Below are 20,449 nucleotides of genomic sequence, written 5' to 3' on the forward strand. Positions count from 1 at the left end.
GAGCTGTATCATTGAGGCTTTACTAAGGCATTTTTACATACTCCAACATCTCTGATATTCTTAGCCACTTCTATCTCATGTCAACCCCTGCCTACCCCATATCAGTAAATGCAGAGATGTTCTTTCAGAAGAGGCCTATACTGCAGACATGGATGGAGCTAAGGATGCAAAGAGAATACACATACACTGTATTTACACAGTAAAAATACACTGATTTTTACTGACAAACTTGGAAAAGACTTTTCCTTCCAAGTGAGTGCAAAGATGTAGAAACTTCCTATAGCAGATGATCAGTTGTTCCTGTGGGATGCACAGAATTATAACATAAGTATTGTTTGCACATTTCCCACTATGTATAGCATTCCATAGGCTCCAAGGCAAAGTCTCCCGGGCCGTGGACTTGGCTGCCTTCTCTCCTCCTGTCTACAGTAGGCAAACTTGCTGGTCAAGTCTCATCAAAACCTGTATTCCCAGCACATCATTTTGTGCCCTGGCATTTACATTTTATACCTGGAGTACTTGATGCCATCTGAAAAGTTTCCTTTAGCAACATTTAAATCAAAGTGAGGAATTCCTGGATAGCTGATGAAGAAACATGCTGACAAAGTAGAATTAAAGCAATTAGCTTAATTACAATGAAGTCAAAGAAATTTTGAAAGGGCCAATGTCAATGTCCTTGGAGACAAAATTGTCAAAGTCCCAAACTAAGGTGAAACATGGATTAAGCAATACAAAAAGGATCAAGTCAGACATTCTCTTTTCTTGTGAAAAGCTCTTGATATGGTGATGAGAATTTATATTGAGTTGAATGCCTGATTAAAGTTCTGGTGAGTACCTGTGGTATTTTAGTAAAGTTTTATGACCCTGGCTAATTAATGCAATTGAACCAACTCTACCATAAAGGTAAAAACAAATGGAATATTTTTGATAATGATACACACCAATTTCAGGATTATACTGACCTCAAAACCAGTGTTTATTTTTTCAAAAATATTTTATATGATAGTTTCAATTGCTGTCTACTTTAATGTTTTTATAAAAATAAAGCATGTCCAATCATGCTTTTATAAAATGAGCCCTGGGATCCTGTGTCTGGGCTGGCCTTAATACATCATACCATATACTTGGGCCCCATTTCAATAGCACAGAAGGAATTCCACAATGATAAAATTTAATTCTGTTAACACTGGTACTTCACATGTCACAAAAGCAACAATGCTGTGGGTGTTAGAAAGACCCACATTATTTTTTAAAACAGAACACTTTGGAAAGTCCCTCATACGGATTTATTTTCTTTTTCTTAAATAGTTCTACTTTTTTTCTATCACTTCGTTTGAAAGCAAGAAAACATTTTTTTACAAGATTAGTAAATACAATCTAGTGAAAGAAATTCAAGGTAGCTTAACATTCTAGGCTTAAATGTTCGTAATTATCAGAACAGTTGTCTTCCTTGCCTATGGTCTGCAAGATGATGGGCAGGGTGAATGGCTGGTATTCAGGAAGGCAGAATTTTCATAACTAAGTGTACATGCTTCTGTCTTATGCAGCGCAGGGAAAGCTGAGAAAGTGTAATTAAAATTTGACTTTAGAAAAACTGGCCACATTGGACCAGACAAAATTATCATCTGATTTGTCCAAAGAAATTATCCATATCAAGATCACTACATGTACAGAGTTTAAAACTGGTCTTTTCGATGACATCTATTGATATACCATGGAAGCAGTGTTTTATAGCATAGAATTTGAGAAATGCTGGGGTATGTATTTTCGGTCTGTCTGTTGGGATGGGGACTGGCAGTGTTGCGTAGGCTGTGGATCTGTGAGGCTGAGGCTGTCTGTCTCTCTTTTGCTCTGTGTTGTATCTTCAGCTCCCAGTGACTTGGGAGAGGCAAGGAGGCCTGCCCTGGATGCCAGGAGCCCTGGGTTCTTATCTTTGCTCTGTCACCTCTGTGACCTTGGGCAGCCCACTTGGCTTGCTTGGATCCTGGTATTCTTGTATGTGGAATACAAAGGAGCTGACAAGGTTCCTTTCAGCTGTAAAGTTCTATGGTGCAACATAGATGACATTGTTTTAGAGACTTCATATGACTTAGTTTCATAAAGAAAAATGGCCCAATTTTGACTCTTTATCATCTAACTTCCTAGAAGAAAAGACAATTCCAAGAACTATAGAAAAGTGGGCACTTTGTATCCCATTCCTGATGTTAACAGTGGGGGTCATTTTTTTCTGTTCTCACAGCCCTTCTGTAGGACATTTGGTACATTTTAAAGAACTGCAATGCTTTAAAAAGGGTCCTCTGGAAACCACCCTGGATTAGGGATCCCCCACCCAAGGCAGATTCACAGCAATTTGATGAGTTAATCATGAAGCTTTACCTTATGGATCTACGGGCTGTGATTAATTCCAATAACCCCTCCCCCCAAAACAAATAAATAAGAAAACACGCATGAGGAGGCTGAACCTAGCTCTCTCTCATAAAAATATTGAGTATTCCTAATCTAGTCTTCAAATGTCATCCACTCGTAGGTCTATAAACCAACCTTCACCCACTAGTTTGAAAGCTCAGACTTTTCATGGCTTGACAGAAAAAGGTCTGGGGTGGGGAAAGTGTGGGGAAGGTCCCTGTGGTTCAGGAGTGGATGGACTCATTACCACCACTACCTCTAACTAGCTGGTTTGGGCCAGGCAGCTGGTTCAGGAGCAGACAGATTTCCAAAACATCTTCCAAGCAGGTTATGACTCTCAGTTTTAAATACTGTCTGAATGTTTCTAAATTCACATAGAAAGGGCATAAAAGCTGTATTTTGCATCTTTAATCACTCAAGAAACATGTGTTAAGCACCTCCTACGTGCCATTGTTTTAGGTGTGGGGAACAAACATGAATAGGACACAGACACTCAAAAGCCCAAGTTCCTAAGGTCCCTGTTTCCACTCAACTGTGAAACTTCTATTTCTTGCATTGGCTTCACCCACAGAGGTGAGTAACCTGGTGAACATCTGAGGACTCACCTGCTCCCTGATGCCTTCCCACAAGCACATCCGCTCCCACCATGCAGCCCATGCCCAGGATGCAGACAACGATGCCAATGAAATGCACAGCCTTGTACCGGATCAGCAGGAAGAACCAGGAGAGCAGAATCACGACAGGGATCACAAAACAGTCCAGGAGCTATTGGGAGGGAGGAAGGCAGACAACGACAGGGGTTCAGGAGGAAGCTTTCCATATCATAGAGAAAAATAACTTACCTCTGTAGAAGGGGCTATGAACCTGAGTTTTTGGGTAGACCAAGAATTGATGCAATTAAAATAATCTCTCTGCAATAAATGCAAATTAACTTTATTTTTTCATTTAATTGTAAACATCCCCTTAGCCTGGAGGAAAAGGGGAGAAGGCAAATCTCCCCAAAGACAGGCTGGTGGTGAAGATTCTCCTGCCTCCACCGTGCTGGGGCAGTTTTGCCTCCTGCCTTCCTGAGAGCTGTGGCTGGCTCCATAGGAACACCTGGGATGTGGGGAGAATTTTAGATTGTTCCGCTTTGGGAATAGATCTGAAAATGAGAGGTAAAAGTGCAGAAGTCTTAAAATGTTTTATAAATTATTAGAATTTAGACAAAAGTTGAATTTAATTTCTCCCAGACAACTGTCTTCCAGTACCAGTAAAAGTTAATCTGTCCTTCACTGTTTTTTTTTTTTTTTCTTTTTTTTGAGACCAAATCTTGCTTTGTTACTCAAACTGGAGTACAGTGACATGATCATAGCTTATTGCAGCCTTAAACTCCCAGGTTCAAGTGATCTCCCTGGCTCAGCCTTCCCAGTAACTGGAACAACAGGTGTGTGCCACCATGCTTAGCTAATTTTTTAATTTTTTGGTAGAAACAGGGCCTCACCTCACTATATTGCCCAGACTAATCTTAAACTGCTGGCTTCATGAGATCCTCCTGGCTAGGCCTCCCAGAGTGCTGGGATTATACCCATAAGCCACCATGCCCAGCAAATTTTTTTGTTGTTGTTAGTGGGTTTTTTTTTTTTTTTAGCTTTTTAATTTCTTTTTTTTTTTTAAGAGACAGGGTCTCACTATATCACCCAGGCTGAAGTACAATGGTATGATCATAACTCACTGCAACCTTGAACTCCTGGGCTCAAGTGATCCGCCCACCTTAGCCTCCCAAAGTGCTGGGATTACAGGCATTAGTCACCATGCCTGGCATTTCACTATTAAAAAAACTGCTCTAACTATGAATACAAATATTAGTCTTGAAAATTTACAAATACTGAAAAAAAACTGTTGTAAAAAATAATTTTTAAAAAAGATTGAACAGAGTATTAAAAACATAACTTTGATTTCATTTTTTATATATTTTGCAAAAATAGTGAGATTCCATATGACCTCTCCCACTTCTGCCACCTAGACTAAGTGAGCATCCTTCACTCTTTTTTTTCTGACCTGGGATAAGCCCTTCCTTCCTGCTTCAGGGCCTACACTTATGTATTCCCCTCCTTCTGCAATGCTCCACCTCAATTCTTGAATTCCCTGCCTCCTTTCTTTCAGGGCTGCACTTATATGTTGCCTCCTCAAGAAACCCTCTTGGATCCCCAGGCTATGTCGGGTCTTGCTGATGCTTTCCTTACACCCTGTACTTATTTGTAGTACCAACTAATTAATTATATGGAAATACTGGCATAAGGTTTGACTTCCCTAATTGTTTAGAGGTCCATAAAGGCAGGACTATAGTCCCAGCGCCCAGAAGTATCCAGTAATAGCTATCAAACAAATACAAAGATTTTTAATGATCAGAAACATCAAAATGGCATCTCCAAGATTCATTAAAGGCCGGAAAAGGTTTTCATCTTCGCAAAGCATCCCTGAAGATCAGAGTGGCTCCTTAGTACCATAAATAGCACTCAGAATCCTCTCAATCCCCAAAGCTTTTTGTGACCTGGGCAGACCCTCATGCCTCTCTGTGCACCTGTCATCTCCTTTGTAAAATGAAACAAACACTCAAAATAGTAAGCTGTCCCCAGGGTTGCTGAGAGATGATAAGGTGAGGAGAGATCATGTGAATGCTAAGTAGCACTTGATGGCTGGGGGCTGAGCCCAAAGGTCACAGCACTCCTGCAGGGGCTACGTGTAGGGGGTGGTGGCAGGCAGGGTTGTACTAGAGCACACAGTTGCCTGCTGCACAGTTAATTGGCAATGTAAGTTAATGGTCCTACTTGTTGTGGTAATATACTCTAAGGCAAGTTTTACAACTAGCCTCAGATGCTATTTAAGTATATTAGGAAATTTCAGTTGCCAGTGAAAACTGTTCACTGGGCATAAAACAGTTGGTGTTTTGTGTTAAAAATTAAAAATGATTGAATCAAGTTGAAATATTTAGCTCAATGCTCCACCGCGGGGATTTCATTATCTGGCTGGAAGCCCTCGGTCAGTGGAGCTGACAGTCTCCATTCCTGAATTATTGACTGCAAACCAGGCCAAGATCCAATCTTTGAGGAGGGCTGACATGAGCTTTTTTGATTCTATCATTAGAAAACCCAAAGCACTTGATGAGTCCTAAGATCTAGTCCCTTAACGGTTTGAGTTGAAAAATCCTTATGTGTGTCAGGTGGCCCTGTGGGCAAGGGCAGACTTTTAGAAAGAAGAGAGGGAAGGAAGGATACAAACAAGCCAGGATTTTGGGACACTGAGTGAGGGAAAGTTGGTGGTCAGCATGCAGTGGGGGCCCAAGGATTGGTGGCTGAATGAATTGAGGAATGGACAGACACACAGTATCACTGTCAGAAGGGACATTAAGATAATCAAAGCTGCTACTGGCATTTTGAGAGAGATAATTCTTCATTTTGCAAGACTGCCCCATGCTCTCTCTGCAGGGTATTTAGCATTGCTGGGCTCTGACCATTAAAACGCTGCTACACATTTGCAAAGGCCCCTGGAGGGCAGTAGCTCCCCAGTTTAAAATCACCAAGACCCCTTAATTTAGAAGTTGGGGCACAAGTCCCCAGGAGGTGACATGATGTGCTTGAGGTCACACAAATTGTTAGTATCAGCAGTAGTTATGTCACAATGAATTTTTTGAACAATATTTTAATGAAGATCAATGACAGAAATATTTAATTGCTACAGCTGGAGGTCTCACCATGGTATCTGTAACAAAAGGAAAGAAACTGTTTGGCACCTGCTATTAGTAAGCAGACTATTATTTTTCAGTGATTTTTACCTTCAGGCTTTTCCTCATGGTCATGTAACATAAAATGCACTGACAAAATAATTTTCCAATAGTTTTCTGGCAGCTTAACTCCTTAGCAAAGTGGTTATTAGAGTAACAACAAAAAAGAGAAGCATTATAATAGATGCCTACAACTGGGACTGTTAAAAAAGAAAAAGAAAAAAACCAACCTCTGATTCTGTCATTAATCTGTTTAGTAGACTTAACTTGCTTTGTATACATTTCTCTATCCGAAAGGAAATTACAAAGTATAAATATCAAAAAATAAACAAATTAATATTATTTATAACTATTTTATGCTCTGAAAAATCTCAAAGAACTTTAAAAATACTTTAGAAAGAAATTTTTTTATTATTTTTAGATTTATACAGCATTTTTTCCCTTAAGAATTGAAACTAATTCTACTCTCCTTATGTCACTGATCCTCAGATACATGCTGGACAGATCTATGATCTCCACATCTGATCTTATCGATAGAGACACTGAGGCCCCCAATGCATAATGGCTGGAACAAATAAAGTCATTGTGATGGCACCACCTTGTACCATGTTTCCTTGAAAATAAGACAGGGTCTTATATTTATTTTTCCTCAAGAAGACACCCTAGAGCTTATTTTTCAGGGGATGTGTTATTTTTCCCTCAAAGCCTCAGCTTGCAGCACGTACAGGATGGCCGGGACCTGACGGGGGAGCCAACCTTGTTGGTGCAGCCGCTGGCACTTTTCTGGTCACCTCTGTGATAGTAGCTGTCACCATGGGGCAGATGAGAAGGGCTGCTGGTCTTCTTTACCGCTCTGCCACGAAATGCATGGGTTGTGCAGATACGCTGCGTAGCCACGCCCATCACTAGGTCTTATTTTCGGGGTAGGGCTTATGTTGTGCAAATGCTTAGAAATCCTTCTAGGGCTTATTTTATGGGTAGGTTTTATTTTCGGGGAAACATGGTAGTTATTATTTGAAACTTGTAGTTTTAAATAACATTTATAGTAGGTCACATTAAGGTTACACTTATAGTTGGTAAAACACATGCTATTTTTATGTTAGATTAAGTAAATCTTCACAACAGCCCTGTAAGGGAGTTACGACTATACCCATTTTATAAACACGAAAACTGATGGTCCAAGAGAAAAACAAGTTATTAACAGTATTAGATTAGTGCTAAAATACTAGCCTCTGGACTCCTAGATCAGAGTTCAAGTGCGACTTCCAAAAGTTATTTAAATAAATAAGGTCCACGTTGACATGGCTTTGAAGACAGCAGAAGACAGTTGACATTTATTAACATTAAAGTTTAAATATACATATATACGGATATATGTATATAGGAGGATTGCTCCATCATTCACTTTTTTCTCTCTCTCTCCCTTTTCTTTTCCACTTTACCCAATCTCTGACCACCTTATCTTTGCTTGCAGTCTTCAATCATATAATGCTTGGTTATGCCCTCTCCTCCTTCCTGAGATCCACTCAAGATTCTTTCTCTGGATGCCACAAAGAAAGTAGTGCTGGATTGCCAGCACTACTCCGACCACCTTAGTCTGGCTTCAGACACCGGGCTTCCGAAAGGGCGCTCACTCCTGCTGCCTGGTGGCCACGCTCTCATGAAGATGGCACACGTTTTCTGTTTATCAGTGAAACCTGCTTTCACAGACTGCCAAGCCTCGTTACAGCTGGTATCCCCTGTTGTATCCCGGTTTTACAGTATATCTTCCAAGTCTTTGGTCCACATGAGGTACCACAGCTCCATGTCTGGGATGCAGGAAAAGGTGTAGCCACCCGCACCCCACCCCCCAAAAAAAGGCGTAGGCCCTGGAGCAGCTGCATGGAGTGGGGGCAGGGGCTGGCAACCCTACCAGGGGCCCAGGGCCTTCCGTAGGGCACAGGCTGGAGCGCTCCAGCCCCAGATGGGTGGGCTGGAAAGGGGAGGAGAAGTAGAAGGAGGAAGTCCGCTGGCTCATTGGTGCTACTGCCCTACTCCTGCCCAAGTCCCCGAGTCCGAGTCCGGTGCCAGCAGTTGCTGCCCTCTCACCCCAGGGAGGCTCTAAGATGAGAAGTTCCTAGTGCCCACTTCTTTGTTCCCCTGGCTCTTTCCTGCCCAGCCTCCCTCCAAGTCCTGCCTGCTCATCTTCCACCTGTTGCTCTGACACTGCGCACTTTAATTTAAATTTGCTACAAAGAAAATATCTTGCATATAAGCATGCCTGTGTGCATATGTACATATAAATATATATGTATATAAAGAGTCTTGGTTGGAATAAAGAAGTTTCTATATGCAGATGAATTTTTAACAAGACCAAATCCAAGAAGGGATGTGGGAGATATTGGGCCATTCTCCAGTAAGCACATTTTTATGGACTAAGAATAAATCGAATACAACTGAATTCCTTCATCAATCAGTACCAGAGAAGGCCTCTGGTCTATTGGTGTTTTGAGAGAACCTGATGCCAAGTATGATGCTGACAGGCTACTATGGTTTCACACCACAGGTGAGGCTGTTGGGTTTTGTGTGGTTATGAGATGCATCATGGGAACAGGATTTATATTATTTTCCTTATTTAATCACTTTACATCAATGTTGAGAGTCATATAGCATAAATGAATTGGTTTTCTTTATTCATTGTTTTCAAAATCAACTTAGCTAGTCTCATCTGTTTTTTACTTCCAGATGAAATTTACTGTCATATTTTTCAGTCTTCATTTTCATGCCTTAAAAAAATCCCTAGGGATTTCAAAGAACTTTTATAACATTCATTATCTCATTGTCAAATGTTAAATGGAGACTTTTGCAGCAAATCTATATCTTTCTCTAAGCTCTTATAGAACTTCAAATGAAATTTTGATTTGGATATTTGCGCTTGTTATAGTTGTTAGAAAATATCAGTTGAATACAAATTATACTTTTCAAAAAGGGCACAGTGAAATTGATGTCAGATCATGAAAGACGATTTTTGCTTATATTAATCCAAATAAAGTGGAGACAGTCACAAATCATTTAAATGTTATATTTTAGTCTATTAACTTTTTTCTATGAGTTATTGCGTAAAGTTTCACCAAATAATCTAAAGTATAAACAAAATTCAATTTATTTTAAAAATAATGAATATCTTTGCCTAGAGATACAGGGAAAGGCCAGCAGGCTACTTCTTTCCATAAAAGAAGGATGTGATCTCTACTATAAGATCAAATATGTAACTTAGACTGTATTCCTTTCAAAGAGTTACTTTAACGCATGGGGAAAAAAAAGAGCATCATAGTTAGTATATTATGGTATTTGATGTTTTCTGATTTACACGGTCCATAACATGGATGAAGATGACAAGGAAATCTAGGTACCTAAGATGGAAAAATTGTTCTGCAAATTAAGAACAAGCATTTCAGGAAATGTCCATAGCATTTCCATTTTGTACTTAGAAACCCAAAAACTTAGCAAGTCTTGTTCTTTATCTTCAACTTATGGCCCTTAACTACCTTCACAAAAGCTGAATATAGCATATGTTTCCATTCTTATAAAATGTCTATTTAGAGGCTGTCTTTTGTGTCTGACATGCTACATGTACTGTTTTCTTCTTTAATGTTGGATGTTGTGTTCCAATCACTTACTTCCCTTCTCCTCTAGAATCTAACTGGCAGAAAATAATAGCTTGATCCATTTCAAATTGCCATTTTTGTTGGTCAGATTGGCTGAATATTGGCAATTTCACGTGGTTCACCTAAAATATCCAAGGAACCAAACAGAGATCAAACACCAGCTGTATTCATGTTAGCCCTGGATTGGAGAAGGCAGTGTTGCCTTCTACCTTCTACTATGATTTAACTTAGCCTAAACTTTCTTAGGCAGATACCCTGAGGAAAATGGTCATAAGGGCTTAGACCCTGTTTCAGGGGTCTTTCCAGCAAGGAATAGTCCTTACAAATCCATAAAGCAGGCAGAAATGAAGAACTCTGAAGATTTTTCCCACTACTTTTTGTTTTCTGTTAAGGCATCGCAACCCCGCCACGTGGTAAAGTCCCCTATTTGACACTGACTTTGTCTATTTCCCCATTGAGGTGGAGTAAGTAAGGGATCGGGAGAAAGAGAGAGAGAAAGAGGGAGAGAGAGGGAGAGAGGGGGGGAGAGAGAGAGAGAGAGAGTGAGTGAGTGTTAGTTTTCTCCCATTATCTCACCTTTGGGAAGTGAAAGGACATCTTCCCTGACCTGGATAGGATCATGAGAACAGAGGGAGTCCTTCTACATTCCCTCCATACCATGCTTGGTTTAGGTAACACATATGTTCATGTAAAAGTTTCCTTCTTGATTAAGGATCTACATATGATAATGTTAAAGATAAACATCTCCGAAAGGAGAAATTTAGAATTGATAACAATAAAATGTTAACAATAGTTATCTTTGAATGGGATAACTGAATCTTCACAACCTCATGGTCTGAATTCTCTGTGGTTTTCAAACTTCCTCGGTTGAGCATATACAGATGGTCTCCAACTTAGGATGGTTTGACTTACGATATTTTCAGGATGTAACCCCATCATAAGCCAAGGAGCATCTGTACTACTTTCAAAATATATAAAACAACACATGTTAGGAGTGTAAAAATCTCCAAGATCAGATCAGTCTTTTCAAGGGAAGCTGCTGGTTTATAAAAAAAATTTTTTTAAAGGCCCAACTTCTCCTATTCCAGTAGAACATAATAGGTGACCTCACCCCTTCTTCTAATGTTCCCTGCCCCAAAGAGACTCCTCCACCCACCTTCAGCTCCTCATTAATGCTCCCCTCTGGCTACCGCAAGAAACAAGCTCCCCTCACGTGGCCCAGCTGTCAGAAGCTAAACCTGAGGCAACTGGTAGGTGATTCCAGGAAAGAGAACATTTCCCTACTCTCTCTTTCTCTGCTTCTAATTGGCAATTCTCCCTTGTTTCTAAAAGTGACATATATTATAAAATCATCTCCGGTGAGTAAAACAGAAGCATTAACAGGGAAGGATCTTTAAAAAGACAAACTTCAGTAATACACACATAACAAAAATCCTCATTATGCTGACAGTGGAGCTGAAGAGAGCAGAATATAATTTGGGAAATGTACATGCAATCAATAACCGTTTTAATTCTGTGGCTTGGATATGTCGCCATACTGGAAGCATTTGAAAATCCAGCTAGGAGTATAGTTCTAGAGAGTAGTATCTTTATCTACTCCACCCAGGCCTTGATTATTTAAGCTCTCTTGTGTAAAGAGAATGGCAGGATCACATTTGTAATGAACTTTCCTGGTAGAAAACCATGGCCCCCTAACATTCTCTCCCTAAGATTTCTTTTCCTTCCCAGGAAATCTTTTTTTTTTTTTTTTTTTTTTTGTAGTGGGTATCTGATACTGTGTGGCTGTGTGAAGTTGCCTTTGGAGAAGTGATTGCCTTCAGGCATTTTCTCCCCTTCATACCTTAGGACTTAATGTTTAGGTTTTACTATTTTAAAATAGGCATGATGAATGAAGCCATGTTTCTATCATGTTGCCCAAGAGATCCAAACTAATATGACAGCTGTTTTGCAGGAAATGCCCTATTTTCAGGATTTAGAAAAAGATTTTCACCAAACCACTTCTCTTTTTTCTACCGATAAGGATTTCAACGTGTGAATTTTATATGTCTCCTTGTGCCAGTTGTCAGAACTTCCTAGTTGCTCAAGCATATTCACTTTACTTTTCTGGTTTCAACTCTCAAAGGCAAAATGAAAGAAAAGAAAAAAAGGACACTGCCATGCACTGAAAATCTGGGACAAATACCTAGAAATCTAGGTGACCAGAAGATACAGATAATTAGACACAAGCTCTCTGGCTCTGCTGTGGGGAAGTCTGCCTCTGGTGAGAGCAGAGCTGTCCCAGAGGACAAGTTCCTTCTTGTTGAGGAGCATGGGGTATCACTGGAGCTTTAATCAGCTTTCAGCACAGATCTGATTATTAGCAAGCCAGATTCCAAAAGTAGAAAGCAAGAAATTAACATATGTCAGGCTCAACAATAGGTTCTTAATGTTCCCATTTAACAGATGAGGAAAGGAGTTCTAAAGAGAATAGATAACTTTCTTGAAGTCATCTGGCAGTGAGTGTCAGAGCCAGGATGTGATCTCAGTCCAGCCTTTTTCTTTATACAAAAAAGCTTACGCAATCAAGACCCAAGTGGGATAGAAACTATGTAGGATCCACTAATAACAGTTGTCAAGGCTGGATAAGCCTCAAGTGATTCTAGCAGGCTGTGAGCTCTTTCTGACATTATGGGAGAGAGGTAAATTCTGAGGTTGTTGAAAACTGATCACTGATTGGAGTGTTTATCTGCATTTTTTATATTAAAGAAAGCATAGGTTATAAGATGTAGTGTATGAGAATGAGAATCGGGTTTTTTTTTTTGCATGTGTGCATATGTGACGGGTATCTGAATCTGTGTGGCTGTCTTAAGTGGTTTTTTGAGAAGTGATTGCCTTAAGTCAGTCAAGCCCTAACTTGTATTTCTTATTTATAGAATCCATGAACATAAGAACATTAACAATAACATTAAAGCAAGTACACATTTCAAAGCACGTATTGAAGGAAATAAAAATTTTCTGATAAAATATTAATTCTACATTAATTTTCCATTACTTTTGATTCCTCCTGGCATTAAAACAGCAGGGAGAAACAATTTCAAAAGCTAGAGAAAAACATGGTGTACTTTTTTGGGGTCTATTTCTGAGTCTAATTCATTATTCTAGGTTTTGTTAAAAATAAAAGGCAAAATCAGATTTTTATTACGTTATACTAGTCATTTATTTATTTAGTCGATAGCCATTTTTTGAATGCCTACCACATGCCCAGTATTGCTATGGGTGCAGGGGATACCAGAGTGAAGAAAAAACTCGATACCTAGATCCAAGTGGACAGTTGCCTATGAATACACATTTCTTTTCTCCAGTTCACACTCAGTTTCTTTCCCAAAGGACTTGCAAGGCAGGGAAGGCAACTCTGCCCTGTCTTCTTTGGAACCCTCCCCTCCCGCTCTCTCTGGGACCTTTGCTCCAGCAGCCATCCCACTTCCCTCCTGGACACGCATCTCTCTCTGCAGATCCCTTTCTGCTGGCTGCTGTCCTTCACCACATAGGCCATCCTGATCTTTTTCTTGATGCCCAGTTGCTCTGTAGTTTTTATCTTTCCCTCTTCGCAGCCAGGCTGTGAGGGTCTATCTATAGTCACAGCCTTGGTATCTTGCCCCATTCATTCCTCAAGCTGCAGCAATACTGACAGCCCCCTTTGCATGATCACCAAAGCTAAATTACGTGGCTGCTTTTTCTTTTTACCTTAGTAAACCTCTCTGCATCATTTGACATTATTAACCACTCTCTCCTTGAATTCTCTCCTCTCTTGATTTATCTGGCTTTTTTCCCTCCTGCCTCTCTGGCCTTCCTTTCTGTCTTTTTGTGGACTCGTCTTGTTCTTTTGGTCCCTCAAAGTTGGTGTGTCTGAGGGTTCAGTCCTTGGCTCTGTTATTTTCACATTCTACATGTGCCACCCTTGGTTGTCACCACCCTCCTTACTTTCCTGCCAAACTTCTTGAAAAGAGTGGCATTCAGCCACTGTCTCCATCTCTTCAACATCTATTCAACACCTCCACTCCCTGCAATCTGGTTTCTGTTCCCCAAACACCATCAAAATTGCTCAAAAATACATTCCCTGTTTTTGAACCCCGCAGACACATTTTAGTCCTCATCTTACTCAGTGCAGAATATGACATCCCCTCCTTCTTTTGGCCCTCTTGATTGCCATTCCTTTGTCCCTCAGGCCTCCTTCTAAGACTCCTTCATGAGCTTTTGAATCTACTCTCATCTCTCAAATGTTGTGTCCCCAGGACTTTGCCATAGTGTTTCTTCTCATTGATCCACATTTACCCTGAATAATTTCACCCACTGTTCTGGCTTTAAATATCATCTCTATGCTGATGACTTCCAAACCTACATCTCAAATCTGGATTAATTTCTTGAACTCCAGAGCCATATAAACACCTGCTGATCTGATATGAATGTACCAAAAGTGCCCACAACTCAGCCCGTCTCAAACATAACTCACATCTCTGTCCCCAGACTGTTTTCCCCCCTATGATTCCTTCCTTGGTGAATGGGACCACTTGTGACTTAGTTGCTCAGGTCTGAACCCTGAGTGTTTGACGTATAGAGGTCACACTTCCCTCTTAGAAGGGGAAGCGACTCAGCTTCCAAGACATACCACACTCTTCTGATTCTCCTCTCACCACATTGGCCTCTCCTTCTTAGCCTATTTTTCCCTAGTCTCTGAATGTTGGTGTGCCCTGTAGCTCAGTTTTCAGTTTTCTTCTCTTTTTTATTTATACTCAGTCCAATCAGACCATCTATCTGAGAATGACATTCAAATTCATAATTCCTGTTCCTACCTCTCTGTCAGACTCCAGACACATGTACCTGGCCACCTATCCCAAGCTCTGCCTAGATGTCTGACAAGAAGCCCAAATCTATATGACCCACACAGAACTCTGACTTTCTGACTCACATCTCCTCTTCTCCAGTACTCTTCATATCACTGCAGGGTACAACAATTCCCCCAGTGGCTCAGGCCACTAAGGAATCATTCTCAACTCTTCTTTTTCTTTCCAACTTCTCCCCTCCCCCATACAAAAGCTCAGAAAATCCTGTTGACTTTATCTCCTAAATGCAGCCAACCACCTCTAGCCATGTCCACAGTTAGCTTCAGGTCCCCACCATTGCTCGGCTAGTGGCCCTCTGACTGTCTAGCCACATCCACTTCTGCTCCTTAACAGGCAATTCTTCCCAAACAGCCATGGTGGCCTAAAAATGCAAGTTAAATCACATTGATACCCTGCCCTGAACAGTGTAATGATTTTTCTAAGAGTCAATCCAAATGCCTTTCCTTGACTTCCACAGCCTTATATAATTTGTCACCGTCTTTAATTTAATCTCTTACTATTAGTAACTTCATTCACTCCATTTCTTATACATGCCATGCTCAAGGTCTTCACTCTTATACTGTCCTCTTTTCTTAGGACTCTCTACTTCATATCTTTGCATATTTCACTCCCTCATATTCTACTGGGAGAGTCAGAAAATGAAAACCAAGTCATAACAGTTTTTTTATGCTATATGTCTAGTGCCTATGGGAAAGTGTACAGAATATATGCTCAATAAATATTTGCTGAGTACCTAAGTGAATAGAACATGGACTGGACAACCAAAAAATGAAATTAAGATGGAAATCAAAAGATTCCTTGAACTGAATGACAATAGGGGACACAAGCTATCAAAATCTATGGGATTCAGCAAAAGTAGTCCTAAGGGGAAAATTCATAGCCTTAAATACCCACATCAAAAAGTCATAAAAATAAAAACTTAACAACCTAACATCACATCTCAATGAACTAGAAAAGGAATAGCAAACCAAGCCCAAAGCTGGCAGAAGAAAATAAATAAAGGTCAAAGCAGAACTAAATGAGATGGAAAACAAACACACAAACAAAATACAAAAGATCAGTAAAACAAAAATTGTTTTTTTAAAAAAATAAACAAAATTAATAGACCTCTTGCTATATTAAGCAGGTATAGAAGACAAATGACACAAATAAGCTCAATCAGAAGTGGAAAGGGAGATATTAAACTGATAGCACAGAAATACAAAACATCCTCCATGAATACTATGACAATCTCTATGTCATAAACTAGAAAATGTAGAGGAAGTGGACAAATTCCTGGAAACACACAACCTCCCAAAACTCAATTAGGAAGAAATAGAACTTCTGAACAGACCAATAACAAGCAGTGAAATTGAAGCAGTAATAAAAAGTCTTCCAACAAAAAAATGCCCTGGAATGGAAGGATTCATAGCCAAATTCTACCAGACCTATAAGGAACAGGCACTTATACTTCAGAAATTATTCCATAATATTGAGAAGAAAGGAATCCTCTCAAACTCATTCTATGAAGCCAGTATCACCTTGATAACAAAACCAGGACAGGACACAACAATAACAACAACAAAACTACAGACCAATATCCCTTATGAATATAGATACAAAAATACTCAATCAAATACTAGCAAACAGAATTCAACAGCACATCAAAAAAAATAATCCAATATGGGCTTTATCCCAGGGAGGCAAGGATAGTTCAACATATATAAATTAATAAATATGATTTCACCACATAAATAGAAACAAAAACAAAGACCATATGATCATCTCAATAGATGCAGGAGAAGCATTGGACAAAATCCAGCACCCTTTCATGATGAAAACCTCCAACAAACTAGGATAGAAGGAACATATCTCAAAATTAAAAAGCCATATATGACAAACTCATAGCCAACATCATACCTAATGGGGAAAAGTTGAAAGCGTTCCTTCTAAGACCTGGAATAAGACAATAACCTACTGCCACCACTTCTATTCAGCATAGTGCTAGAAGTCCTAGCCAGAGCATTTAGGCAAGAGAAAAAAATAAAGAGTAACCAAACTAGGAAAGAGGAGGTCAAACTATCACTTTTTGCTGATGATATGATCTTGTATCCAGAAAACTTAAAGACTCCAACAACAGATTCCTGGAATTGATAAGTAAATTTAGCAAAATCTCAGGTTATAATATCAATGTACATAAATCAGTAGCATTTCTGTATACCAATAACAGTGCAGCTGAGAGTCAAATCAAAGCCTTAATGCCATTCACAATAGCTACAAATAAAATAAAATACCCACGAATATACTTAACCAAGGAGGTGAAAGATCTTTACTAGGAGAACTACAAAACACTGAGGAAAGAAATTGCAGATGACACAAACAAATGGAAAAACATATGCTCATGGGTTGGTAGAATCAACATTGTTAAAATGTCCATACTACCCAAAGTGATTTACAGATTCATGCAATCCCCTTCAAAATACCAAATGCATATTTCACAGATCTAAAAAAAAATAATTCTATGTTTTGTTTGGAACCAGAAAAGAGCCCAAAGAGCCAAAGAAATTCTAGGTAAAAAGATCAAAGCTGGAGGCATCATATTATCAGACTTTAAATTATGATTCAAGGCTACAGTAACAAAAACAGCTTGCTATTGGTACATAAATGGAGACATAGACCAATGGAACAGAAATAGAGAACTCAGATTTAAAACCACCTACCTACAGTCTACTGATCTTTGACAAAGCAGACAACAACATACACTGGGGAAAAGAAGCCCTAATTGGATAGCCACATACAAAAGAATGACATAGGACTCTTATCTCTCACCACCCACAAAAATTAATTCAAGATGGATAAAAGACTTAAATGTAAGGCATGAAACCATACACATGCTAGAAGAAAATGTTGGAAAAACTCTTATAGACATAGGCCTAGGCAAAGAATTTGTGAAGAAGACTCCAATGGCAAGCACAACAATAACAAATATAAATAAATGGGACTTGATTAAATTAAAAAGCTTCTACATGACTAAGCAAATAATCAACAGAACATAATAAAAAGCAAATAATCAACAACCTACAGAATGGGAGATAACATTCATAATCTACACATCTGATAAAGTGCTACTACCATCCAGAATCTACAAAGAACTCAAACAAATCAGCATGAAAAAAACAAACAACCTCATTAAAAAGTGGGCAAAAGATATGAACATAAGTTTTTCAAAAGAAGATAGACAAATGGACAAAAAACTTGTGAAAAAATGTCAACATCTCTAATCATCAGGGAAATGCAAATTAAAACCACAATGAGATATCACCTTATTCCTGTTAGAATAGCTTTTATTAATAAGTCCCAAAACAATAGATGCTGGTGTGGATGCAGAGAGAAAGGAACACTTATACACTGTTGATGGGACTGCAAATTAGTACAACCCCTATGGAAAACAAGTATGGAGATTCCTCAAAGAACTAAAAGTAGACCTACCACTTGATCTAGCAATCCCACTACTGTACATGTACTCAAAGGAAAAGAAGTAATTTTATCAAAAAGAAACCTGCACTTGAATGTTTATTGCCACACAATTCACAGTTGCAAAGATCTAGAATCAAGCCAAGTGCCCATCAATTCATGAGTGGATTAACAAAATGTGGTATTTATACCACGGAGTAGAACTCAGCAATAAAAAGGATGAATTAATGCCTTTTGCAGCAATTTGGAAGGAATTGGAGACCATTATCCTATGCGAAGTTATCTTAAGAATGAAAAAACAAATACCACATGTACTCTCTAATAAATTGGAACTAATTAATGGGCACAGAAGTGCACAAAGGGAAGTAAAAGTCCTTGAAAATCAAGAAACAAGGGGAAGGGGGGAGAAGGAAATGGGCAAAAACCTACCTGATGGATACAATGAACACTATTCAGGTTATGGGCACAGTTATAGCCCTCACTCAAGCCATGTAACAAAAACATTTGTACCCCCCTAATATTTTGAAATTTAAAAAAGGAAAAAAATATTTATGGAGCACCTACTACATGTAGTCACTATCCTAGGACATAAAAAATCCAGATAATCAAAAAATTCCCTGCCTTTGTGGAGTGTGTAATGTTGTGTAGAAAAAGACAGAGAAGTATTAAAATATATAGGATGTCAATGGTGATAATAACTACAGAATAAAATAAAGCCTGGGAGAGGGAAGGAAGTACGTAATGGGGCAGGAGGTTGCCATTTGAAACTGGGTGGTCACAGCAAAGTTCACGGAAAGGTGACAGCTGAGCAAAGTCCTGAGGTACTTACTGCATTGCCCGGCAGATAGTAAATGTTGAATGAATAAATAACAAATGAAGCAATGAATAATTTCTGTTTCTCTGAACCACTTGGGGGAGATTTGCTGTCGGTTAACTGTACTGCATAAAACTGCTTATTGAGGTGATTTCTGCCATGAGGAATCAAAGGGAAGTGGCCTGTGCAGTTGCTAGTTCCTGTTGTCATTCTCTGGCCCAGATGGTGTCACAGCTCCTGAACTACTCACAGAGCCCATACTTAATGGGCTCAGAAAATGCCCAGTCATGTTCTGTTTCCCTGTTCAAAGGCTCTCGAATTAGAAATGGCCCCAACTCAGAAGGCATAAACAAGAGGGAAGAAAGGGAAAAGAGGGACAAAAATAACTCCTGCTATTTTCCCAGATGCTGGTGTTTCTATGAATTCTCATTGAGTCTTAAACAGTTTCCTAGGCTTTAAAACTATACACTTCAGTCTTAATGCAGCTTACAGGCTTTCACTGATTTATGAACAAACATGTCTCTTCAAGTACATTGCCAATGGAAGCAGGCTATGATCTTTTTTTTCCTTTTTCTCTTTTAAGCACAAGGACACTCTTCTCCTTTAACCATTTATTACAGGTGAATTTTGTATAGAGGTAAACTCAAAGTGAGCACTTCTGTCAATGGAACCAGCCAAAGCACAGAAGCGTTTTCATGTGCATTCATTCACAGCTGACAGCATCAAAGTACTCCTAAGAGCCCATCTCGGCAGTACTGGGAGAATCAGCATTTTAGTAACCACAAAGAAGGAGCTCCCAGGCAGGATCCTTTTCTCAAACAATGGGAACACGAGCACAGATGAGCAAAAGAGACCTGCCCTTGTACCTGCGTTTCTGGATTCTTTTGGAGAAGGCCCTCAAATGGTCAGTGTTTAGAAATCTGCCTGGGAGGATGGGGCTGTATCTTTGTCCATTTGGGCTGCTATAACAAAATGCCATGGATTGAGTGACTTATAAACAACAGAAATTTATTTCTCACAGTTATGAAGGCTGCAAGTCAAAAATCAAAGTACCAGCAGTTGGGCGTCTGATGAGGGCCCACCTCCTAGTGCACAGATGACTGTCATTTCACTGTGCCCTCACATGGTAGAAAAGGCAAGGGAGGTCAAAGGGGTCCCTTTTATAAGGGCACTAATCCCATTTGCTCGACTTTCATGATCTAGTCCTCCTAAAGGCCCCTCCTCCAAAAAGCATCACTTGGGGATTAGGATTTCAACATACGAATTTTGAAGGGACATAAACATTCAGTCTATAACATGTGGGGAGGATTTAAATATATTGTCTCCAGTTGTATTAATTTTCTATTGCTGCTATCATAAATAATCACAAACCTAGTGGCTTAAAACAGCACAAATTTATCTTAAAGTTCTGGAGCTTAGAAGTCCTGAAAGCAAAGAGTTGACAGGGCTGTGTTTCTTCTGTAGACTATAGGAGAGAATTCCTTCC

General features: G+C 39.4%; 1 protein-coding gene across 1 annotated transcript in view; it reads right to left on the reverse strand.

Annotated features, from left to right (window-relative positions):
* SLC35F1 (solute carrier family 35 member F1) overlaps positions 1-20,449 on the reverse strand; it is a 369,290-nt gene that overhangs the window by 41,874 nt on the left and 306,967 nt on the right. Inside the window, exon 4 of the mRNA XM_012739134.3 lies at positions 3,012-3,171. Coding sequence (XP_012594588.1) covers positions 3,012-3,171 — 160 coding nt within the window. The remainder of the gene's footprint in view (positions 1-3,011; positions 3,172-20,449) is intronic.

The sequence above is a fragment of the Microcebus murinus genome, chromosome 5 (assembly GCF_040939455.1).
Source record: "Microcebus murinus isolate Inina chromosome 5, M.murinus_Inina_mat1.0, whole genome shotgun sequence".
NCBI lineage: Eukaryota > Metazoa > Chordata > Mammalia > Primates > Cheirogaleidae > Microcebus > Microcebus murinus.